A 19,730-nucleotide genomic window follows, 5' to 3' on the forward strand; every position below is an offset into this window, starting at 1 on the left:
TACTAGGATTTGGACTATATTCACTACTCTACAAAATGTATTACATCAGTTATACGGTTAAATTTGCCTAAGTAGACTTCGCCTAACTCAAATAATTTCAAAGTCGAACTTGCTTTACATGCCAAATTGTTGGGTTTTCCATTACTGTAATTAACAATCTGTAAGTCAAGTTTTATCTAAGTGAAACAATTTTTCAATGGCATGTTGGATTCAACTTAGGCAAGTTTAACTGTAATTATCTTAAAGAACATTTTATTAACATAATGTTGTAGTTTTTCAACACATATCAAGATGAACAATGTAGATTACTATGTAAATGTATATTATATGTATTTAAAGCGTTGAAATTGTAATGTGAATAGGTAACTTACTTGTTTTTGAGGCATCGCAGGATTCCATACTTTCTTTTTCATCCTCACTATCTGATGACGATGCTTCACTATCAACAGCCATTGACATGACATCTTTAATTTCTATTGAACTCTCTGGAGCAGGTACGTCCATTGCTTCATCAGGTGTTTCAACCTTTACAGGTTGATCAGTTGATATGGACTCTTCATTAGTCTGTTGGTCTTCTGTGATTGTCTGACGAACCTCAAGGCTGTCTGTGACTGGTTGATTAGACTTGAGGCTTTCAGTGATTGGTTGACTTGATATGTTCTCTTCACTGGTTGGTGGTTTGAAACTATCGTTAGGTTTTAATGTTAGAGGCCCTTTGCTAGCATCTTCATTGGTGCCTTCATTATTACCTGACGTAGCTTTGTCATCTTCAAAATTCAAGAGGAAATACAAGTCTAAAGTTATCTTTTTATAAGTGGTGGGGAAGGGGCCTGGGTGGTATTACTATTAGTCATAAGAATATGCTGGATTTGAACCCAGTACCTTGGGATAAGCACCAACAGGAAAGGACATGAACTCCCATCAACAAAAATTCAGCACAAAAGGGTTTGATTAATCAAATTTTTAAATAGAATATAATTTAATTACCATCATACTCAACACTCTCATCATCACCACCACCATCATTCATAGCTTACTTATCAACATGCAACACAGAAAATAATATATGATTAAAGAGATTCATAAACATAAACAATATAAATATAAACAGAAGACAAGATTAAAAGAAAGAAAAATGTAAATATTTTGAGAAAAATGTATTGTTCCGATCAGGATTTAAGCCCAAGACAAGCAATTTGACAGGCAACCAACATCGACACATTCAAACAACTACTCAAAAAACAAATCTTTTTAATTTATGTTTTGCTGAACTCTGGATTTATATTTCTAATGTAAAGCGCATTAAGGCTTTCAGCAAATGCGTTTAATCAAGATTGAACTATTATTATTCTTAATATTATTATTATTATTATTATTATTATTAAGACCCCTTGATTACCATTTGGATGCTCTACTAACTGAGCTATAAGTGTTTTACTCCCTTTTCTAAATTTACTAATGCTAAATAGGCAAACCCAAAGGCATTTGTGTATTTTTTACTTATGAACATAGGCTTAGCAGGCGAGACAGCTGCAATTATTTAGGACGGCCACTTTTACCGTGACGGCTTGGCCTAATCAATTCGGCCTAGCCTAATTGGGCCTGGCCTACCTTTAGCAAATTCTTTATATTCTTCAAATCTATCGAATGTTACATTAAACTAAAGCTAAATCATATTTAAGTTTAATAAAAACAACATTTATTGATTGAATGAACGTTGTTTTCGTACCAATATTCGGTGGGGATTCCTAAAGATGGGCGTGTCCCACCCATCGGCTCTGTGGAACACCCACTGGCTTCCATTTTGGATAGCCTATTTCGTTTTTCTGGCTAAACCCCTGCTTATGAATGACCCCCATCCTAATACAAAAGCACAGCATTAGAAGGATTGGCTGCAGTAGCATCTAGGTAAACATCTTCCATAAAAATTATTTTTATCATTTTTTAAAACTCCATACCTTCAGTTTCACCTAGCTTCAACCTTTTCTTCCGCCTTCGTTCCCTGTACGCGATGATCGCTTTGTTATCAAGCACTGGTCGCGGACTAACATTATAGCCGTAATTGATACCTCCGATAGTGTTTAATTCTAAAGATGAAAGTGAATCCTTTGAGCAGAATTCATCTAAAAATAGCTAGTTTGTGTGCTGTCTACTCTACATGCACAATGAAGGCAAACAGGATTAACATATATTGTATGATTAATGACTTTAACAATACTAAACAGAATACATACTATCTGAATAATTATTATCATTATTAATCAATATTATCATTATTATAAATATTTTAATGATGATAATGATAATTCTGTAATTTTAGTATTTACAATAATGATAATCTAATAGTATCATTAATATAAATATTACAAAATGCAGAATTATTATTATTATTATTGATATTATCATAAATGTTATTACAGTAGAAACTCAATTTTACATAGGTACATAAAATCAAGGTTAGGGTAAATTTGTGGTGACCTTTGACTTAATACGTACGTAAGACTCAATAAACGTATGTTACGAACAAACGATGTTACCTAGGCCTACAAATAAAACCATGTGAATAGTGTTTTTATTCACCATTTTACAATGTCATAATAAAATGTTCAAATAAACCATGTGTCTAGTGTATTAATTCACTTTATATCTTTTATTTAACAAAAAAAAAAAGAAAATATTGTAAGATTACCCATACCAGGGAGTTGTTGCAATGTTATAGCCTATGTGACAAAGGTATCTTGGGAATTCCCCTTTCTGGCTATTTTAAACAATAAAGCTGGGTTTTGTCTGGGCGTGCTGAGACAAACTAAGTGTGCAAAATTATGCCTACCAAGCTTAGTAAACTTTATATAGAAAATTCGATCAGACAAGTTTTTCACACAAAGCTTAGTAGGAAAGAAATTATTTTGTGCACCGGGTAAGTTGTTTAATCTTGCTCAGTCCATGTGTTTTTAGATTATAACAGCGCGTTTATTAGACACAAATCAACTTCGCTGTTGAATGCAAATTCTTTGCATACAGTATGGTTGGTTTATTGTTACGGTATTGAAATAAAATAAACAGACAGAAACAAACAAATCTCTTTTTACATTATGGTGGCCTTGAAAAGTGCGGATTGTCTTGAGTGTTTTTGGGGGTTTTAGATGACGTCATCGTAAAACTGAGGGTTCGTATAACTGAGGTACGTAAAAATGAGCTTCTACTGTAATACTATATAAATAACCAAATAAAATAATAAAATAAATAAATTTATTGATATTATTATGTTATCACAACTATAAGGACAATAATATATTCTCATTTGTCAACTAACAGACATGCAAATAATGTAATTGCAATATTTTATTTTTTTAGGTACAACCTGTCTCAATGTCAGTTTTAAATGCGAATTTGATTTATATGGAGTTTTCCAGAATCCCCGGATTTTACCAGTACACCTGATGAAATTGATTGATGTTGGTTGTGTCAGAAATATTAAGAAAAGAGACCTTTACGTCAACAAACATTTAGAAGGGAGTAGAATACAAGCTGAGTAGTAGTGGGAATGACACATAAAAAAAAATTCCCTTTACCTGGAGAACTTTCCCTTATGAATCTTATTTTATCTAGCTTCTCCTTTGGAATCACCAAAGCCTCTCCCTCATCATCTGTGTGGCCTGTAAACATGGCAGTCAAAGCATTCTCAAGATTCTGTTGATCATCAGAATCTAGGTTAGACAACCGGCTTGTGTTCATGTCAACACTATGGTCAGCATCCGACGACAGGTCTGTCTCCATTTTGAGATCCTTGTTACTGGTAGTTGTGCCAGGTTTATCCTCCTCGGAAACATGACCTTTATCCTTGACTTTATCAATCTCCTTGGCAACTTTCACATCCTCCTTAGACACATTCTCAATCTTTACAACATCTTTAGTATCATTCTTGTCATCACAAGTGGTAGTCTTCACATCCCCTACGACAACCTTCTCATTAGCAGCAGGTGGGACAACATCTTCCTCATCTGAGGAGATTATAATAATACAATCGCTTTCAATCGATGATTTTGCCAAATTTTTGGGGTTTTGTTTTGCTGAATCTTCAGGCTGGTCTGTAGAACATGGTAGACTGGTTGCCCTCTGAAGAATTTTCCCTGGTGACTCCACAACAGACCTAAGAAAAATAATTAAGTTAGAAAATTACATTTAATATCACTAGCAAATGATAGTGAAGACAATGAATATAAAATTATACCTAAAAAATTGTTGTGTTGCTCTCCGCAATTGCCTGTAAAATTCCCCAAAAATGGGTCAGGTTTTTTCTCGTTTCTCTGCATAAATCTGATTTATTAAATGACAACAATGATTTTTCCAAAGTCTCTCTGCAAAAATCTGACTGACCAACTAAAAATTCTGATTTTTTAGTTGTAATGGCAAAACAACATTTTTTAATAATTAATTTGCATAGTGCTTTACACCAATCTTCCTTAACTACTACTGTATAAATGTAATGTCCATTCGTACCATGATTCTTTTGTGGACTGTGTTCCATTACTTGCAGATTTGCGTCGCAAAACAATTTTTGTCCCACTTTTTGTGCTACAAGGATAATACAAGAAAAAAAAAAACAAGTTTTAATAACCGGTCTCACAACACAAACTGAAAATTACTTACTGAAATTTTCGACTGTCATCCGACAAGTCTTTTCAAGAGTAATGGTGTAATTGTTAAACATTTTAAAATTTAAACTCTCCTTGGAGCAAATAGCATCTTTTGGAACTTACTGTGTTGCTGCATAGCCTTCATCAAGACTGATCTCATCAGCACTGGGGGTACGATAGGGGGAGGAGCCAGCACTGTCATACACTTGGAAATCTGCATCTGAATTGCAACTGTAATTGAACACAAAATAATAATAATAATTTTAATAATATACCATCATTTTCCTTTTCCTTCACATTTTGTTTTTTATAGCTCCTTCATGTTTGTGTATAATAAGTCAATTGAACATTTACTTCTCCATTTCTGCTTCTGGGAGTTTCTGAATCAAATTGGAATTGAAGATGCAGTTTACTCCTGATGGACAAAAACATGACTGTGTCTATATTTCCAAATGTGTCTATGTATCCACTGACCAGGTTAAGTAATCCATAATGTGTCTATGTATCTACTGACCAGGTTAACTAATCCATAGTGTGTCTATGTACCCATTGACCAGGTTAACTAACCATTGTGTGTCTACATATCCACTGACCAGGTTAACTAATCCATAGTTTTGTGATCATTACTATATGAGAATTTCACATACATAAAGAATGAGAGCCAAAAATTTATTAATTGACTGATTGATTGACAGGTAGACTGAACAACCAGCCAGTTAATGAATTTTGATTGACAGGTAACTAACAAGCCTGGACTTACCTTGATTCAGAAGATTCTGTTTCGTAGCCTTCAGAACTCTGGACATCACTTTCATAACCTTCCTTGTTTTTCTCTACAACCTCTGTAAACATAAAAAAAACTGGCTTGTATACATATTAACATAATATTATATCAATTTATTATTTCAATAATAATATATTTCTGACCCTAATCAATAATGTCTAATAAAAGTTGTATTCAATGTTTGTTCATGATCCTTAAGTTTATGACCTGTTAAATTTGACCTGGTAATTTGAGTTCTTTAATTGATCTGTTTAAGTTTAAAGAAATGTACTGTGTATGGCAACTCTACAAACCTTTAACAATTCAATTTAAACACAGAAATCTTCACTTTAATAGTAAATTTTCAACTTACAGAATTTTCACTAAAAGGAACAATGGATAGTAATCTTTAAATTAACCAATCACTGCACCAATGAACACGTCAAGTATTTCACCATAATACTAGAAATTGCAAATTGCAAGTGAAGTGCTGCAAAGTACAACTGCATATAAATGTTCTTCGAACAAAATTATTTATGCGAGTCAAGTGAAAATAATTAATAATAAAAATATAACAAATAATATGAGACAGTCCCATTGTCTATATTAGAACACTTCTCATTGGGTAAGTCGTAATTTTTCATTTTTGTCAAAAAGTGACTATAGTGGTGAATTATGGTTTAGGTTTTTTTTAATAAAGTTTCAAAAATTTCTATGTATGTGGAAAATGTAGTTGATTACCAAAGGTTACAATTTTTATTTTGAAGACTGCATGGTCTAGGAAGTGATGTACATTTTTTTATGGGGCAAGTTTCCAAGGGCGGGTTTTCTAGGGGCGAGTTGACTGCCAAAGAGTGTTGCCAAAGTGCGAGCCAGCGTGTTATTTGATCACAAGTGCGAGACATCGCAAGTGTGAACCAGCGAGCCATGACGTCACAACAATAGATGCGAGACGTTACTCGGCTGAGATTTGTGGAGTACAATTCAAAAAGCAACTATAGGTCTAATAATGAATTATTGTGATGTTAAATAGACGATGTTAGCTATCAAGGAGCAACATTGTTTTTCATTGGGACCTTCGTCCCTTCAAGGCTAGGCCTTTACCATCCTAGCTAGTCTAGGCCTAGAGTAGGATAAGGCTAGCGTGACATGCAGACGTTGGTATGTGTTGGTTAGTCTACAAACGTCGCCTAAAGTAATTGATTTTACCCGGCAGAACGAAAGAAGGAAACTCCGCTTTTCAGTCGTCTTAGGCCCTTGTTTTTTGACAAACAATGACCTTTCAGAGGTCAAATTGCTGTCAAGAATATGAATTGGCTGCTTCGCAGCAATAAAATAATTCATCCAAAAGACAGTAATCTTGAATTTAATCAATAATATTTTGAAAAGTTTACCAATATAATCCAATTCAGCAAAGTACTCATCACCAAACTTGCGACCAACGTCATCTGCTTCTTCCTCCGTCCATAAGTTTCCGGCGTATGTGCAAATAAACATACCGGCAGGGATGTCATCAATGCATCGTAGACCCCAGCCCCTGCACAAACAAAAATAACAATAATAAAGAGAATGATAAAATTAGAGCATATATATATATATATATATATATATATAAAATAAATAAAACAAAAAACTCCGGAGAGAAAGTAATAAGTTGCCAGGTATATATTTATTTAATAGTGAGCAAACGTTTTCGGTTATCAACCTTTGTCAAGCTGAAGCTGAATATATATATATATATATATCTTGTAATGTAAATGCTTTTATGCACATCACAAATTAATAATAACAATAGTTATGTAGTACAGTAGTGGAAGAAACTTTGCTTTTGCTATAATTTTTGTTATCAATTGTGTAGAATGGAGAATCATTTTTGGTCAAATTTGAACACTTCTAAAGTGTACACAAGCATTTTTCCCTTTACTTTGTAATGTTGACTGTTTGATTGACAAGTGCCATTTACCTCTTTTCCGTTTTGAACACCTGTAGACGGACACGTAAGCCATTTTGAGCGACTCGGTTGTAACAACTCTTAGCACACCCACACTTTGAGTTGCATTCAAATATTCTGTAAAATAGGATGAGAGCTGTAGCTGGAAATTGCCCTTTCTGCTAAGCCCCGCCCCCTGGATACTGTTGCTAAGGTCCCACAAAAAGATAGCGTTGTACACCCACACACGCACGCATGCGTTTGTGGGACAACAGATGTGTTTGTTACACAAGCGCGTACCGTTCTGATGTGTCAGTTGTTAAGGTTGACACTCCTGAAAGGTCCATTAAGAGATGCTTGCTTGGGTAGAAGTCTTCTGAAATAGTTTAGTTTTTCATGGATAAACGGAACTCCAATTCCGAGACAAATTGAGAGAATCACATTGCTTCATTCTCTAAGGAACCTTTACAGAGTTTCAATCAAACTTAACAATCACCAATCAGAACAGGAAAAGACACGCGCGTATCCCACAAATATACGTTACGCTGTCGTTTTGCAGGACTTTAGCAACAACATTCAAGGGGGAGCGGTTAGCAGAAGATCTATAGTCAAGTCTACTTGAAGTCTACTGTTTAATCTAAAATAATAAGGCTATAAAATAATTTCTTTCTAAGAACACAGAACACTTTACAACTTATACAATATTTACATCTTCTTGTTCAGGTACTTGCTTCTATTAAAATGTTTACTTTCTACTGTACATCTAATTTTTCAACAATGAAGCATTAAAGGAAGTAAATATGCTGTATTCTTACCCAGTAGGAAGCTGTTCCTCCAGACGTCTGTAATGGTACCCGGCATTTGGGTCAACTTTACCATCATGAGATGCACGTGTAGATTCAATTGTTAACTGCTGACAAGCACATTTAGATTTATCCTGAAAGTAGAGGAACAAGTAGTTTATCATTCTAAAGGAGAGCAAGGTTAAATGTTGCTATTAATCACAAGAAAGCAAATCAGAGATGGGGAATCCAAGAAAGGCAAAGAAATGTAAAAAAAAAACATAAATCCTTGGCAAGCCACAAGGCTCATAGGGCTGGAGCGTATCGCCAGTTTGAGGTAGCGTGAAGCAGATGACAGTCCGATGCTCCCCCCTGGGTGGGACCCTAGTTCACTGCAGTTTATTCCTAGCATTTTTTGTTGGTACCCATTGATACAGCTGGTTAGGCTGAAGCAATGTAGACACAGTGCCTTGCTCAAGGACACAAGTAAAATGCACAGCAAAGGATTGAAACCACAATGTCGAGTTTGGGAAATCAAATAATTTCCACCATCCAAATCCGCTTCCACAAGCAATATAGAGCAGTCTTGGAATGATTTTTTGCAGGGGCACGGGATGTTCTCTACATGTGTTGCCCAATTCAGCACCAGAAGAGCTCCACTGTAAGTAAGTCTCCTAATTTTCATGGGTTATACTTGGATTATTTGAAAGGAAATAAAACCAAATGAAACAAAAAAAATATATATAGATTCTGTTGAATGAAATGTGAAATGCGAAGATGTAATTACCATTACTAGATTGCCTAATTGAAATTGTCAAATTTGGATCAAATAAAAAAAACCAAATCATAGTTACTGTACCTTACAGTTGTCGGTGCAGTCACAACAGACCAAGAAGTTAGTATCGGTGTTTATGACGGCTTTGTTACACTTCCTGTACGTAATGTAGTTGTAACTTTTATCAGGTCGTTCGTTGTCGATTTCATTTACCAGCATTACTGGAACCATCTCCTTTCCGTTGGATATATCCTTGATAACCACCTTTGCTTCTTTACACCACAAACTTGAGCGTCCTGCACTTCTTGGAATGGTGTAGACGAATGGATCAAATGTGAAGTTGTCAATGAACAGATAATCTATACATGTCTGCATTACTGGGAGAGATAAAGCAAAATGAAAGAAAATTTAAGGTTGTTACACATTATGATTTAATGATGATTTCAAATTTGTTAACAAAATGTGGCCAACTATACATTAAGTTGAGGGCCCACATTGTTAATTAAATAAATATTTTATCATAAATGAAAACATTAGAATTTTAACAGCTTCCTAAATTGTATGACAGAGTTTGTGACATACATGATAGACATTCATTAAATTAAATAAAAATATGATTCAATCAATCAATTAAAAACAACTTTTATTTATGTACATATATAATATATAATATTGAGTTAGAGGAATACAATAGACACAACGCCAAAAAAGTAAAATAATTTAGTGAGATGTAGAGATTTTATTGTATGACTTACAGTACGTATTAACTTCATCAAGATTTCTCTGAAAAGAAACATTAAAACAAATATAAGCTCTATATTAAAATTTATATACATCTAGGCTTCAAAGGTATGTTTATTTTGAGTATTATTCATGTTTACTGAGAACTCAGTGGATTTATTAAGTTACTTGAAGTAAATAGTTGCAATAATTTACTTAAACCATTTTCATTACTTCAAACTCAATTTTTTTCATATTTTAATGTACAGTATTTTGAACACTACTTTATATTTTTATATTCATATTTTTATTACTGTATGTACAATTTTAATATTTTAATATGCAATGAATTGTTTCCGCAATGCGTTTCCACTTTTGGACAATAAATTGTATTGAATTGATTTGGATGCATTTTGTCCCTTGACCATGCCATGATGTGTTATCCTAAGCCATCAATCCAAAGCATTGCTTCTAATAGTATATTTCGACTTGATTGACAAAATATACATTTAGATAGCTATTTTTCATAATGCAAATCATACCTATTAATATTCAATCATACATATTGTGATTTCATCATAAATAATCAACAATATGATTAAAAGATTAAACCTTACCAGACGTTTCATGCACGGTGTACGATAAAAAACTGTCTTCTTTCCACTTCCACGCTTACCAGAGAGTTCCCTCTGCCAGCCAACAATTTGCGGCCAGCGTAGAGGGTTTTCATCTTTAAGATCAACTACTTGACCTACGACCTGCACTACACACAAGTAACAGCACACATGAGTTTCTAGAGAAAACAAAATCATTTTGAGCATTTTAAGTAGCATATATTAGTTGGTTAAAATTTGTAAGAAAACAAGCTAGGGTTTTGTGGATGTGTCAGATATAATTCTTGTTGTGAATACAATCCACTATGTAATATGCCCATAGCAGTGGACTGTGGTATAATGGGAAAAGAATGTTACTATATAAGCAAATCGCTTCTTCAATTTTGTTTAGTACCATCAGTTCTACTGCACCGCTACCATGAATCCTTGCTATTATACACTAAGATTTTGAGAACACACAACATTCTTTTGTGTAATCCCCTTTGTTCTATTAACATTTGTCATTAGTGAAATTCTTTTTTTGTAATTATTTTTCTTAATTCCAATGTCCTTTTTGTCTCTTCTATTTTTATATCATCAATTTTTAGATCTGTGCAATGTTATTTTTGTAATTTTTTATTCTGAATTTGATTGTTTTTATATCTTGTGCAATGCATTATTTTGTAATTATTTTCCAGGACTTCAATGTTCTTTTTTTTGTCTTTTCTATTTTTACATAATGAATTTTTAGATCTGTGCATTGTAATTTTTGTAATTTATTATTTTGAATTTCAATGTTTTTACATATTGTTCTTTAGTATTGTTATATAATCACTTTTTAATGTATGTGCAATTTTTAATATTTACCATTTTATATCATCCAAATGATGCATTTTAATTTGTAATAAAATTGAATTGAATTGAACACACTTATGTACTGCAATCTTTCCTTTTGCAAAGTATGGTAACTTCTTTCCTTTTAGGCCTATCACCAGTTTCACCACCACCATTGTAAAGCCTTGTTGTCATTATAAACCAAACAGATGAGAAAACGTTTAGGCATTAGGGTCTTACTGTAGGCATAGTTAGGTAGCTTCTTGGATATCTTTGAAGAAACATTATTATCACTAGAACTGTCATCTAACGTTGGTTGTGACCGGCTTGCTGCGCTTTTATCCTCCTTTGGTTGCAGGTTAGACACTGGCTTGTTTTTATGATCAACGATTTCGGGATCTGTAAGATAGAAGACATGGTGTTAAGATTTTAGACTTTTCGTACTTTCAAATTTTTATGTAACAAAAACCTATGATTTGCCCATATATGGGTATATGATATCATAATGCCTATATATAGATGAGATATGACATCATTATACCCATATATGGGCAATTCACACACATTTTTCAGACAAAACTTGGACAGAGGTTGCATTACAGATTCTAAGTTTGCTTCTAATCATTTGTTTTCACCATGAGCAAGACATCCATGTTTCAATGGACCCATGCTTCACATGGCAAGCTATTCCTCCTGCTATTAGATACTAAATAAAATTTTAAAATAAGTAACATGCCTGAATCTATTATGCACTCTACGGTAGCATCTCCAGCGTGTATGCTGTTGGCGCTTCCTAGATCCCGTTTCTGGCCCTGCTTCCCTGAATGAAGCACAGGCTTACTGGGTTCTACTTCTTTCCTTTGCTGGTCTCCTTCTCCCTGCTGATACTTTTGCCTGTACAGCTTACGGTTTTTGGAACTCTTACGAGCTGTTTGTTTAGAGCGTTCTTCTGGGTTTACTGTGAATAGTAGTAAGGAACATTTTAGAAAAGATAAGCTTATAAAAATTTACCCTTCTACAAAGGTGTTTATTATAAAGAAGGTTAAGTCTTATAATTTATGACAATTGTAATAGAGAATACATTATTGATTTCAAAAACAATTCCATTGAGTGCATACTTCCGCCCTGGTCTGAACACCAAATAATATATGCAGGTCGTTAAGGACAAGAAGGAAAATTCCATTTATATTCATTTATGCTTGTAAGTTTCAATGAAATATTTGAATTTCTGTGACCTTGACCTTGCTTTTTGACGTTTCCATACCAAAATTTAAACACTTCTTCCTTAAATCAATATGAATCACTCCACTAACTTTTACGGTGATCCATTCATTAGTTGTGGCATAATACTGCTAACAAACAGACACAGTGATCATTGGCGGAGGTAATGATGAGCAACACACATTTACCTAGTGTCGGCGTTTCCACATTTATGTACTCAACCACAGGAGCATTGCGCTTCAAAAATGTGTGACTTGTGCCACGTATCACTTTGCCTGCTTGCCTGGAAGCCTCAGCAGCCATCTACAGAACAAAAGATAACTCTGGTAAAAAGCTGAGGTTCAGTGTTTAACAACACATTATCCCAACATTGTTTTTAATTTGTCTCAGGGTGGATTGTTCATGGAATAATAAGGAATTGGGTTAGAACTGAATCCGTGAATTATACCTCCGTGAGATCACTTTAAATGCAAAAGAACACACACTGACCTCAACTTGATGGCACTTGGGTCATGCCGTATTTCTAGGTCTCTTTGTTTAATCAGCTTTCATTTCCAATTATATTTTTTTATCAGTGCATGGAAATATTGTATTATTCATCCTTAAAGACTGATAGGTTGATTGATGGCAAAATTCACTGACTATTATTATTATTTTATTTAGGCACACAACACATGCATCAAGGATTGTCAATAGCAAATATATCACTGTCCTACTTGTAGGTGACAATTCCTTTCACAAGACAAACACACACACACATGATGCTTACACCAGGGGTGGGCATATATATTGGTCGAAAGACCAAAGTGAATTTTTGATTGAACAACATGGGCCGCACCTAAATATTGATGTTTCCAGTGAGCTTCTAAAAACCTCCAAGCACTGCTTTTACACCACTTTATTCTAAGTTTTAATGCTACTTTTTACATATGATGGGTGTCGGGCCGTAAAAAACAAGGTATTTTATAGCCAATTTTGCTTGGCAGGCCGCACATATAGGGTTTTCAATTCATTGTGTCATGCCATATTCCAAGTCTTCTCTGTTTCATTGACATTTGTTTAATTTTTTTACCAGTGCATGTTTTATGCAATTCGCCTTATAAACTGATGGACTGATTGATGGTTAAGATCTTCCCTTTCTATACCAAGGTTAAGGCTAACAATAACTCCATGCTCAAAGGTTTAAAATGATGGTATCCTGTAATCAGCAAGTCAGCTGCCATTAGATGAGTATAAATATGTCTCCAAAATATCTAAACATTTTTTTTTCTAAAGCAGTGTTATGAGCTAAATTTATTTACTTCTCCATAGATACATCTACAACCAAGAACGCAATTGAACACAAAAAGCCAAAACCTACCAATTCTCTGTGAAGAGGTTCAAGACGTGGCGATCCCCGATAGATCCATTCAGTTCTATCATCAACGAGAAAAAGCATGTTCACAAGACTACCCTGAACTTTCAACACACGCGTTTTCCACCTAGAAGGAAGTAATGAATAGTATTAATACAACTTAGATTTTGGAGGCCCAGTAAATAATGACAGTACCTGAAAATAGTCTGCTGTAATACACTAAACTAAATCCTCTCTGACCCACTAGGGCTCACAGGGCTGGAGCTTAGCAGCAGCACTATAATGCGAGTAGTAGTATTTAGTAGTAGTCACTTACAATACAAGTGTTATTAATGTTATTACATAGTTTAGTGCCTTACCAACTACCCTTCCATTCTGTCTTCAGAACCTGACCCTCAGACACGCGGACCATGGGGCGTTCTGGATATTTCTCCAAGTATTCCTTTATAAATTCCCTGGAGTCTTCGTGGACGTCTTCCCACACAAACCTACCTAAATAATACAAAAAAATAACGTACTCAGTATGGAGTGAGATCTATAGCGGCCTCTGAACAATATCTTGGTCAGCTAACCACAATCCCTTTTAAACGCCCCTTTGTGCTCCCTGTGGGTTTGAGATGGTGTAAAGTACATGCACACAACATTAACTACTGGTGTAACTGACTTATAACTTTCATTGATGGTAGGTTGACTACAAGTATGTCACTGTAAAGGGCTGAATAATAAAGCAATGGCCATAATCCTCCTCAAATTTTATCTTTCCCTTTCAGGGTATTTGGGATGTTTTCCCACTAGGATCTCAAATTATAAATCATCAATACATACTGTAGGATCCAGCTAAAAAAAATGCGTCAAAGGCATTTTTTATCTCTTGTCTGCTGTCATTAAAGTAGAAAGTTTTTTCTAGAAATGCATGTTACTTGTTATACAAAAAAATGAGATAATGATTTTAGTTTCTACTTGCACAAGCACTATATGCAAACACACACAAAATAAAATCAAAAGTTACTTACTCGCTTCATAGACATTGAAGATTTTATCAGAGTCCATATACTGAGCAAAACCATCATCAAAGAACACCAAAAACCTATAAATGAAATGTTTTGAAAAATGTTATATTGATTGTGAATGATATGCTGAAAACTGTTACAAAAATATGATTTTTTTTTAAAAACATAATATTTAATATTTTTATGAGGGTTTGTGAGGAAGTGCTTGTAAAAAATTATGTAGATAATTTTAGCCAGGATTAAACCCACAGCCAAGGGGATTACAGCAAACAAATACAGCCCCACTCCCTAAGCCTTTAAAAAATAATACAATATAGAATTATGGTTTAAAGTACATTACAATTCATTCTACAAAAATAATACTTTGAGGGTTGTATGATGATCAACTTACTGCTGTCTATTGTAAGGCAGTGGTGTTTCTGCAATTATTCCTGCATACAGACATTGCTTCATGGATACATCAGCATCATTCTCATATTTTGCTGTAAAAAACAATGAGAAAGAACATTAGCAACAGTTAAATTTAATTATTACTACACATTGTCACATGATCAATCAAACCCATGACCTCCTGATAACTAGCCTGGTGCCATAACCACTAGACTACCGAGACTGCGCTTATTGACTACTGTTGAATCCAATCCCCAAGTACTAGCGGGTACTGCAAAGCTATTTTGATGTTGCTATTTTGTTTCACAAGTAAATAATAATGTGATTTTGAATAATGCCTAATGTTTTGGAACCTGTGATCTATCATTTATTCATCAATATCCATAGCAACCACTTACCAATGATCCTGCTGCCTACAGGGAGCTGATCCCACCTTGGTTCATTTTTCAGAGCAATATGTTTACGTGAAAGGATCCCACGGCTACCTTTTCCATCAAACTTCACTTTCACTTTCTAGTTTGAGGGTTAATTAAAAAAATGATAAGCATAAATTTCTTTAAAAATAATAATTATTATTGATACAAATAATGGTTTAATTCCATATTGAATCGTTTGTTATTTCAGTACTTTTGTAGTTGTTTAGTTGTTTGATGATTTTGTCCTTGTGTTTTTTTTTTAAAGCAATACATGTAAACAACCCTCAACAAACATATAGTAATACAAGCGGACCAGAAGAGGTGAGGGACCCGCCGGGCGAGAGACCGACGGACCCTCCAACGGCTGAGGAGAATCATCCGACACAACCGGCAACAAACTCCCTGACTGAGGGGCAGCCTGAGCTGCCCAATCAAGAGCCGCCACCAACTTAGTCAGGGGCTAGCGGGCGCAAACTTTGTAAGGCTCCGCTTTGCTGCAAAGCGCACTCCGAGTGTCCGAGTTCAACACTTGATTTGGGGCCATAGAGAAAGAACAGACTACAAATCAAGCTAAAATAAATGATATGTTGTTCTCTCTAAAAGTTCTTGAAAATAAACGACAAAGAAACACAATCTCATGTCTAGTGGTTTAACGCTTTAGGCTTATCCTATAGCACAAAAGAGCTCCTTGAACAAACAACATCGAATAGGGAATGAGAAAGATTGTTAGGGAGACAGTTTGTATGTGGCGCCCCGGGTCGAACTTTTTCGAAGGGGTGCTAAGCATTCACAAAATAGACATATAAATTAATTATAATAGCTATAATAATAATAATAATTATAATTAGTAATAATAAAAAATTATATTACTAAAGATAATAAAAATAGCAGCAATAATAACCTAATATAAGAACACGTATACAGTAGTGCAATCTGCCAAATGTATCTACCTGTTGAAATATGAGATGAAGATATGATCGCTATATAAGATACGATACAAATACAAACATTAATTCCAATTGGTTAATTTGAATACTGTGTTACATACTTGTGAGAGCTGATGGCTCAATAATTCCAATATAGTAGCATCATACCACAAGTCATCTTTTTTTCTCTTCGCTAACACTTTCATGTCTTTTACTAGCTCAGGACTGTGAACAAAGAAAAGTGATTTCCACAGTGTTAATGTATGAATACGAATGAACTTTATCATCTTTTAAAAATTAAAAAAAGAAGCATCCTCAGTTAGCTATATAAAATTAGTGATAGTAAAACAATAACATCCAATCTAAATCCATAAATTATTACAATATTGGTTAAAAATATAATATCCAAAATCGGACAGCAAAATTGCTAACTCCAAAGCATTTAAAACTTCAAAAACAGAAGCTTTACTAAAGTAAGCCACATATAGTTGTCAAACTGAAGATCATAGATCTAATAACAACATGGTAAATGATTAAGTATACTAGTGTACCAACATGCACTTTTTTACAGTATCATCAAAATTTGGAACATTGCCATAACCCTTGGTTATAGCCCCCACACTTGAAGCCTTTAGAGGACCGGCCAAAATTACTATCTAAGTTGTTGCAAATTCTAGCAACACTGTACAGTACTTTTTAATGTTTTTAGCCTTCTGGTGGACTTTGAAGAAGAAGTTCTCTCGAATAAGTATCCCTCTTGATAAGTGCAGTTGCACTAACCTAAAAAAAATATTGTATTTTGAATAGGCATTGTAGTGCTTAAGCATGTGTGTGTGAGTGTATGATATAGGCCTACGCCAACCTACTGTATCTTTACATAATTAAAATGGGTTAGAAGTCGTTTAACCTACTTAACACCAACATACACTCCAAAGAGACATGGTGAGTTTACAAAATATATAGTGAAATGTTGTTTTTTTACCGGGCTTGTCTACGAGGTGTTTTTACAGTGTTACCAGCAACTTTTCCTATAAAAATGACATCATCAGGATCATTTTGTGGACTACTTAATCTGTCATTCGTACTAGCAACACTTTGGCAAGCCTGGGTGTTATTAGACATGGCTCTGGATCTAGAAAAAAATGGCAAAGAGATATAAAGACGATTTATGTATCAAACCCAGGATCCCTTAATTATTGTATGAATGCTCTACCAATTAAGGTATGAAGCCAAGATGGTATAAGTACTCTCATTAGTGTACACTTTTTTTTTTTCAACAATGATAAATCAATGATGAGTACAACCTCCTTTTTCATTCATTCTCTTTCACAACAAACTAGAAACAATACAAAGGTTTAAAAAAGAATTTAATAGTAAGAACTAAAATGCGTTATATAAACAAGCAAAAAAATAATAAGGGGATGCTTTTGGGACCAAACAAAGTGTTCCCTTAATAGGGGTGTCCCTTAAATAGGGGTAGGCTATTGTGTTAAAAGATGTACTTTCATTAGACAATTATTTTTGGTAGGTATTATAATATAATTTTCTTAATAGCATTTTTATGTCAACTCTTGATGTTTTTATGATATTTTTAAATAATTGTATGTATTGTAGTTCATGTCTTTTTCATTAAAAAATCTATAAATAAATGAAAGAATTTTAAGTATTTAAGTATAGTATGAAGTATAGTACAGACAAAGGCAAAGTTTGTACTTACTCTTCAATAATTCTTAGCTCATCTCTTTCAGCTTCTTTAATATCTGTTTAAATGAGAGGTAAATCTAATATTTTCAGCACCTTAAATAGTAATTCTGATGCACTATACTAGTGCTTACAAGCCTCATCTTAAACAATGCCAAAAAATTATTTTGTGAACAATTTAAGGTCCCTGCCCAAAAAAATCTAAAAAAGAGAAAAGAAAAGAAGAAAGAGGGGAGCATGGTAATCCAAAACAAGCTAATTTTTATTTTTTTATTCTATGGTCAAGCATTTTTTTAAAACAAAAATCTACAACACATCACACCCACCCCCTGCTTGGTGCACGTCACATCTTTTAAAAGATCTATTCAATTACAAAATAAATAGTTTCAAGGTAGAGCATATTTTATGTTTAGGGAGTGGGGGTGATAACGATACTGGATGGGTAAGCTCTCTGCACACAAATAGTAATGGGTTGATTGTCCATGAAAATTAGAAATTAAAAAAAAGTAGCCTTGGGTAATGGGAAAAACTTTCTATTATCATGTAGCACATAATAACATTTAACATACCTGCTAATAATTTAGAAATACCCTTGTCTAGTTCCTCCATTGCTGATTTTAGCTCCGGGTCCTCCAGAAGGCGTTCAGCGCATTCATCTATAACAGCTTGAAGAGCTGGCCCTGTCAGGAACTTCGCCATAGTGATGCTCTCTGTCTGGAAATGTCAATCCAAAGCCAAATCCTGTTGTCAAAACAAGAAGTATTTAATAAAGGATCTCATAGTTGAAAACCTGAAAACTTTCTAATCAATTCACACGTACAACAAAAATGTAACAAATTGTTACACGGATATCTCCCAAGATATTCCAACCAAGATTCATTGCATTCACACACATACTTTCTATCCATGTAAATGTATCATTAGAAATGCATGATTGATCAAATAACGAACCACAGGATACAGTAGGCTTGGATCTGCTCTTTTGACTGGACTGTGAAGGTCAACAAATTTGGTAATTGTCTATGAGAATTCGATGTTAAAACCTGTGGCCAAGCTTATGGCGATGTCACTTAATAATTGCTAGAATCTCCAAGAACTTTTGAAAGTATTGGACCTTGATGATTCTATTGGATATTGTACAGGAACTCCACCTTCTAATTCTGTGACGACAATAGATATTTTGGCAACTAAACTTTTCAAATTGATTAGATGACCACTTTGGAGCCAGGACCCAAGAAAGAAGATGACCTACAGTAACATATCTGGACGGGTGGATGGCCGACGGGTGATTAACTAGTAATTAATCAATATTTGAAATGAACTTCTTGGCAATGTGTTCATCCAAAGAATGTTTGCATGATGGACCTAATGAATTAATCTTGAATTAATATTATCATCATAATTGGTGATCCGCATCTAGTGCGGATCACCTCTTGTTATTGTCAGAGATCTTTTTTTTTTATTCTACATTCTGACAAATAACTGTTCGCACGATATCTCAAATTTGCCGAGAGCTACGCACAAAAAGACTACAACAAAAAATTTGGCTTGGCCTGGAATAGTGACAATAAGCTTTGCAAGGTTACCAGAAACGTGTGACGTCATCTACGCGCATTTTTGTGTTTTTTACGCAATTGATTATATCAGCCTAACCAATTGACATTTCGAAATCATATTA

General features: G+C 34.2%; 1 protein-coding gene across 3 annotated transcripts in view; it reads right to left on the bottom strand.

Moving 5' to 3' along the window:
- LOC117108092 (histone-lysine N-methyltransferase SETDB1-B-like) overlaps positions 1-18,815 on the bottom strand; it is a 22,970-nt gene extending 4,155 nt beyond the window's left edge. For 2 of the 3 annotated variants that reach the window (XM_033249985.1, XM_033249984.1), the window contains exons 1-24: positions 18,622-18,815; positions 18,069-18,111; positions 17,334-17,483; positions 16,474-16,576; positions 15,408-15,522; positions 15,011-15,101; positions 14,623-14,696; positions 13,969-14,101; positions 13,616-13,736; positions 12,444-12,558; positions 11,771-11,992; positions 11,275-11,433; positions 10,225-10,400; positions 9,643-9,670; positions 8,972-9,264; positions 8,146-8,267; positions 7,364-7,468; positions 6,795-6,937; positions 5,398-5,479; positions 4,761-4,868; positions 4,501-4,575; positions 3,573-4,150; positions 1,959-2,087; positions 372-767 (exon numbers count right to left, since the gene is read on the bottom strand). In XM_033249985.1, coding sequence (XP_033105876.1) covers positions 372-767; positions 1,959-2,087; positions 3,573-4,150; positions 4,501-4,575; positions 4,761-4,868; positions 5,398-5,479; positions 6,795-6,937; positions 7,364-7,468; positions 8,146-8,267; positions 8,972-9,264; positions 9,643-9,670; positions 10,225-10,400; positions 11,275-11,433; positions 11,771-11,992; positions 12,444-12,558; positions 13,616-13,736; positions 13,969-14,101; positions 14,623-14,696; positions 15,011-15,101; positions 15,408-15,522; positions 16,474-16,576; positions 17,334-17,483; positions 18,069-18,111; positions 18,622-18,751 — 3,691 coding nt within the window. In that variant the 5' untranslated portion in view covers positions 18,752-18,815. The remainder of the gene's footprint in view (positions 1-371; positions 768-1,958; positions 2,088-3,572; positions 4,151-4,500; positions 4,576-4,760; positions 4,869-5,397; positions 5,480-6,794; positions 6,938-7,363; positions 7,469-8,145; positions 8,268-8,971; positions 9,265-9,642; positions 9,671-10,224; positions 10,401-11,274; positions 11,434-11,770; positions 11,993-12,443; positions 12,559-13,615; positions 13,737-13,968; positions 14,102-14,622; positions 14,697-15,010; positions 15,102-15,407; positions 15,523-16,473; positions 16,577-17,333; positions 17,484-18,068; positions 18,112-18,621) is intronic. The other variant, XM_033249986.1, reaches the window with a different exon arrangement.
- Positions 18,816-19,730: the final 915 nt, after the last annotated feature.

The sequence above is a fragment of the Anneissia japonica genome, unplaced genomic scaffold, assembly GCF_011630105.1.
Source record: "Anneissia japonica isolate Jap-2015-1 unplaced genomic scaffold, ASM1163010v1 scaffold287960_len3192837_cov198, whole genome shotgun sequence".
NCBI classification, from domain to species: domain Eukaryota; kingdom Metazoa; phylum Echinodermata; class Crinoidea; order Comatulida; family Comatulidae; genus Anneissia; species Anneissia japonica.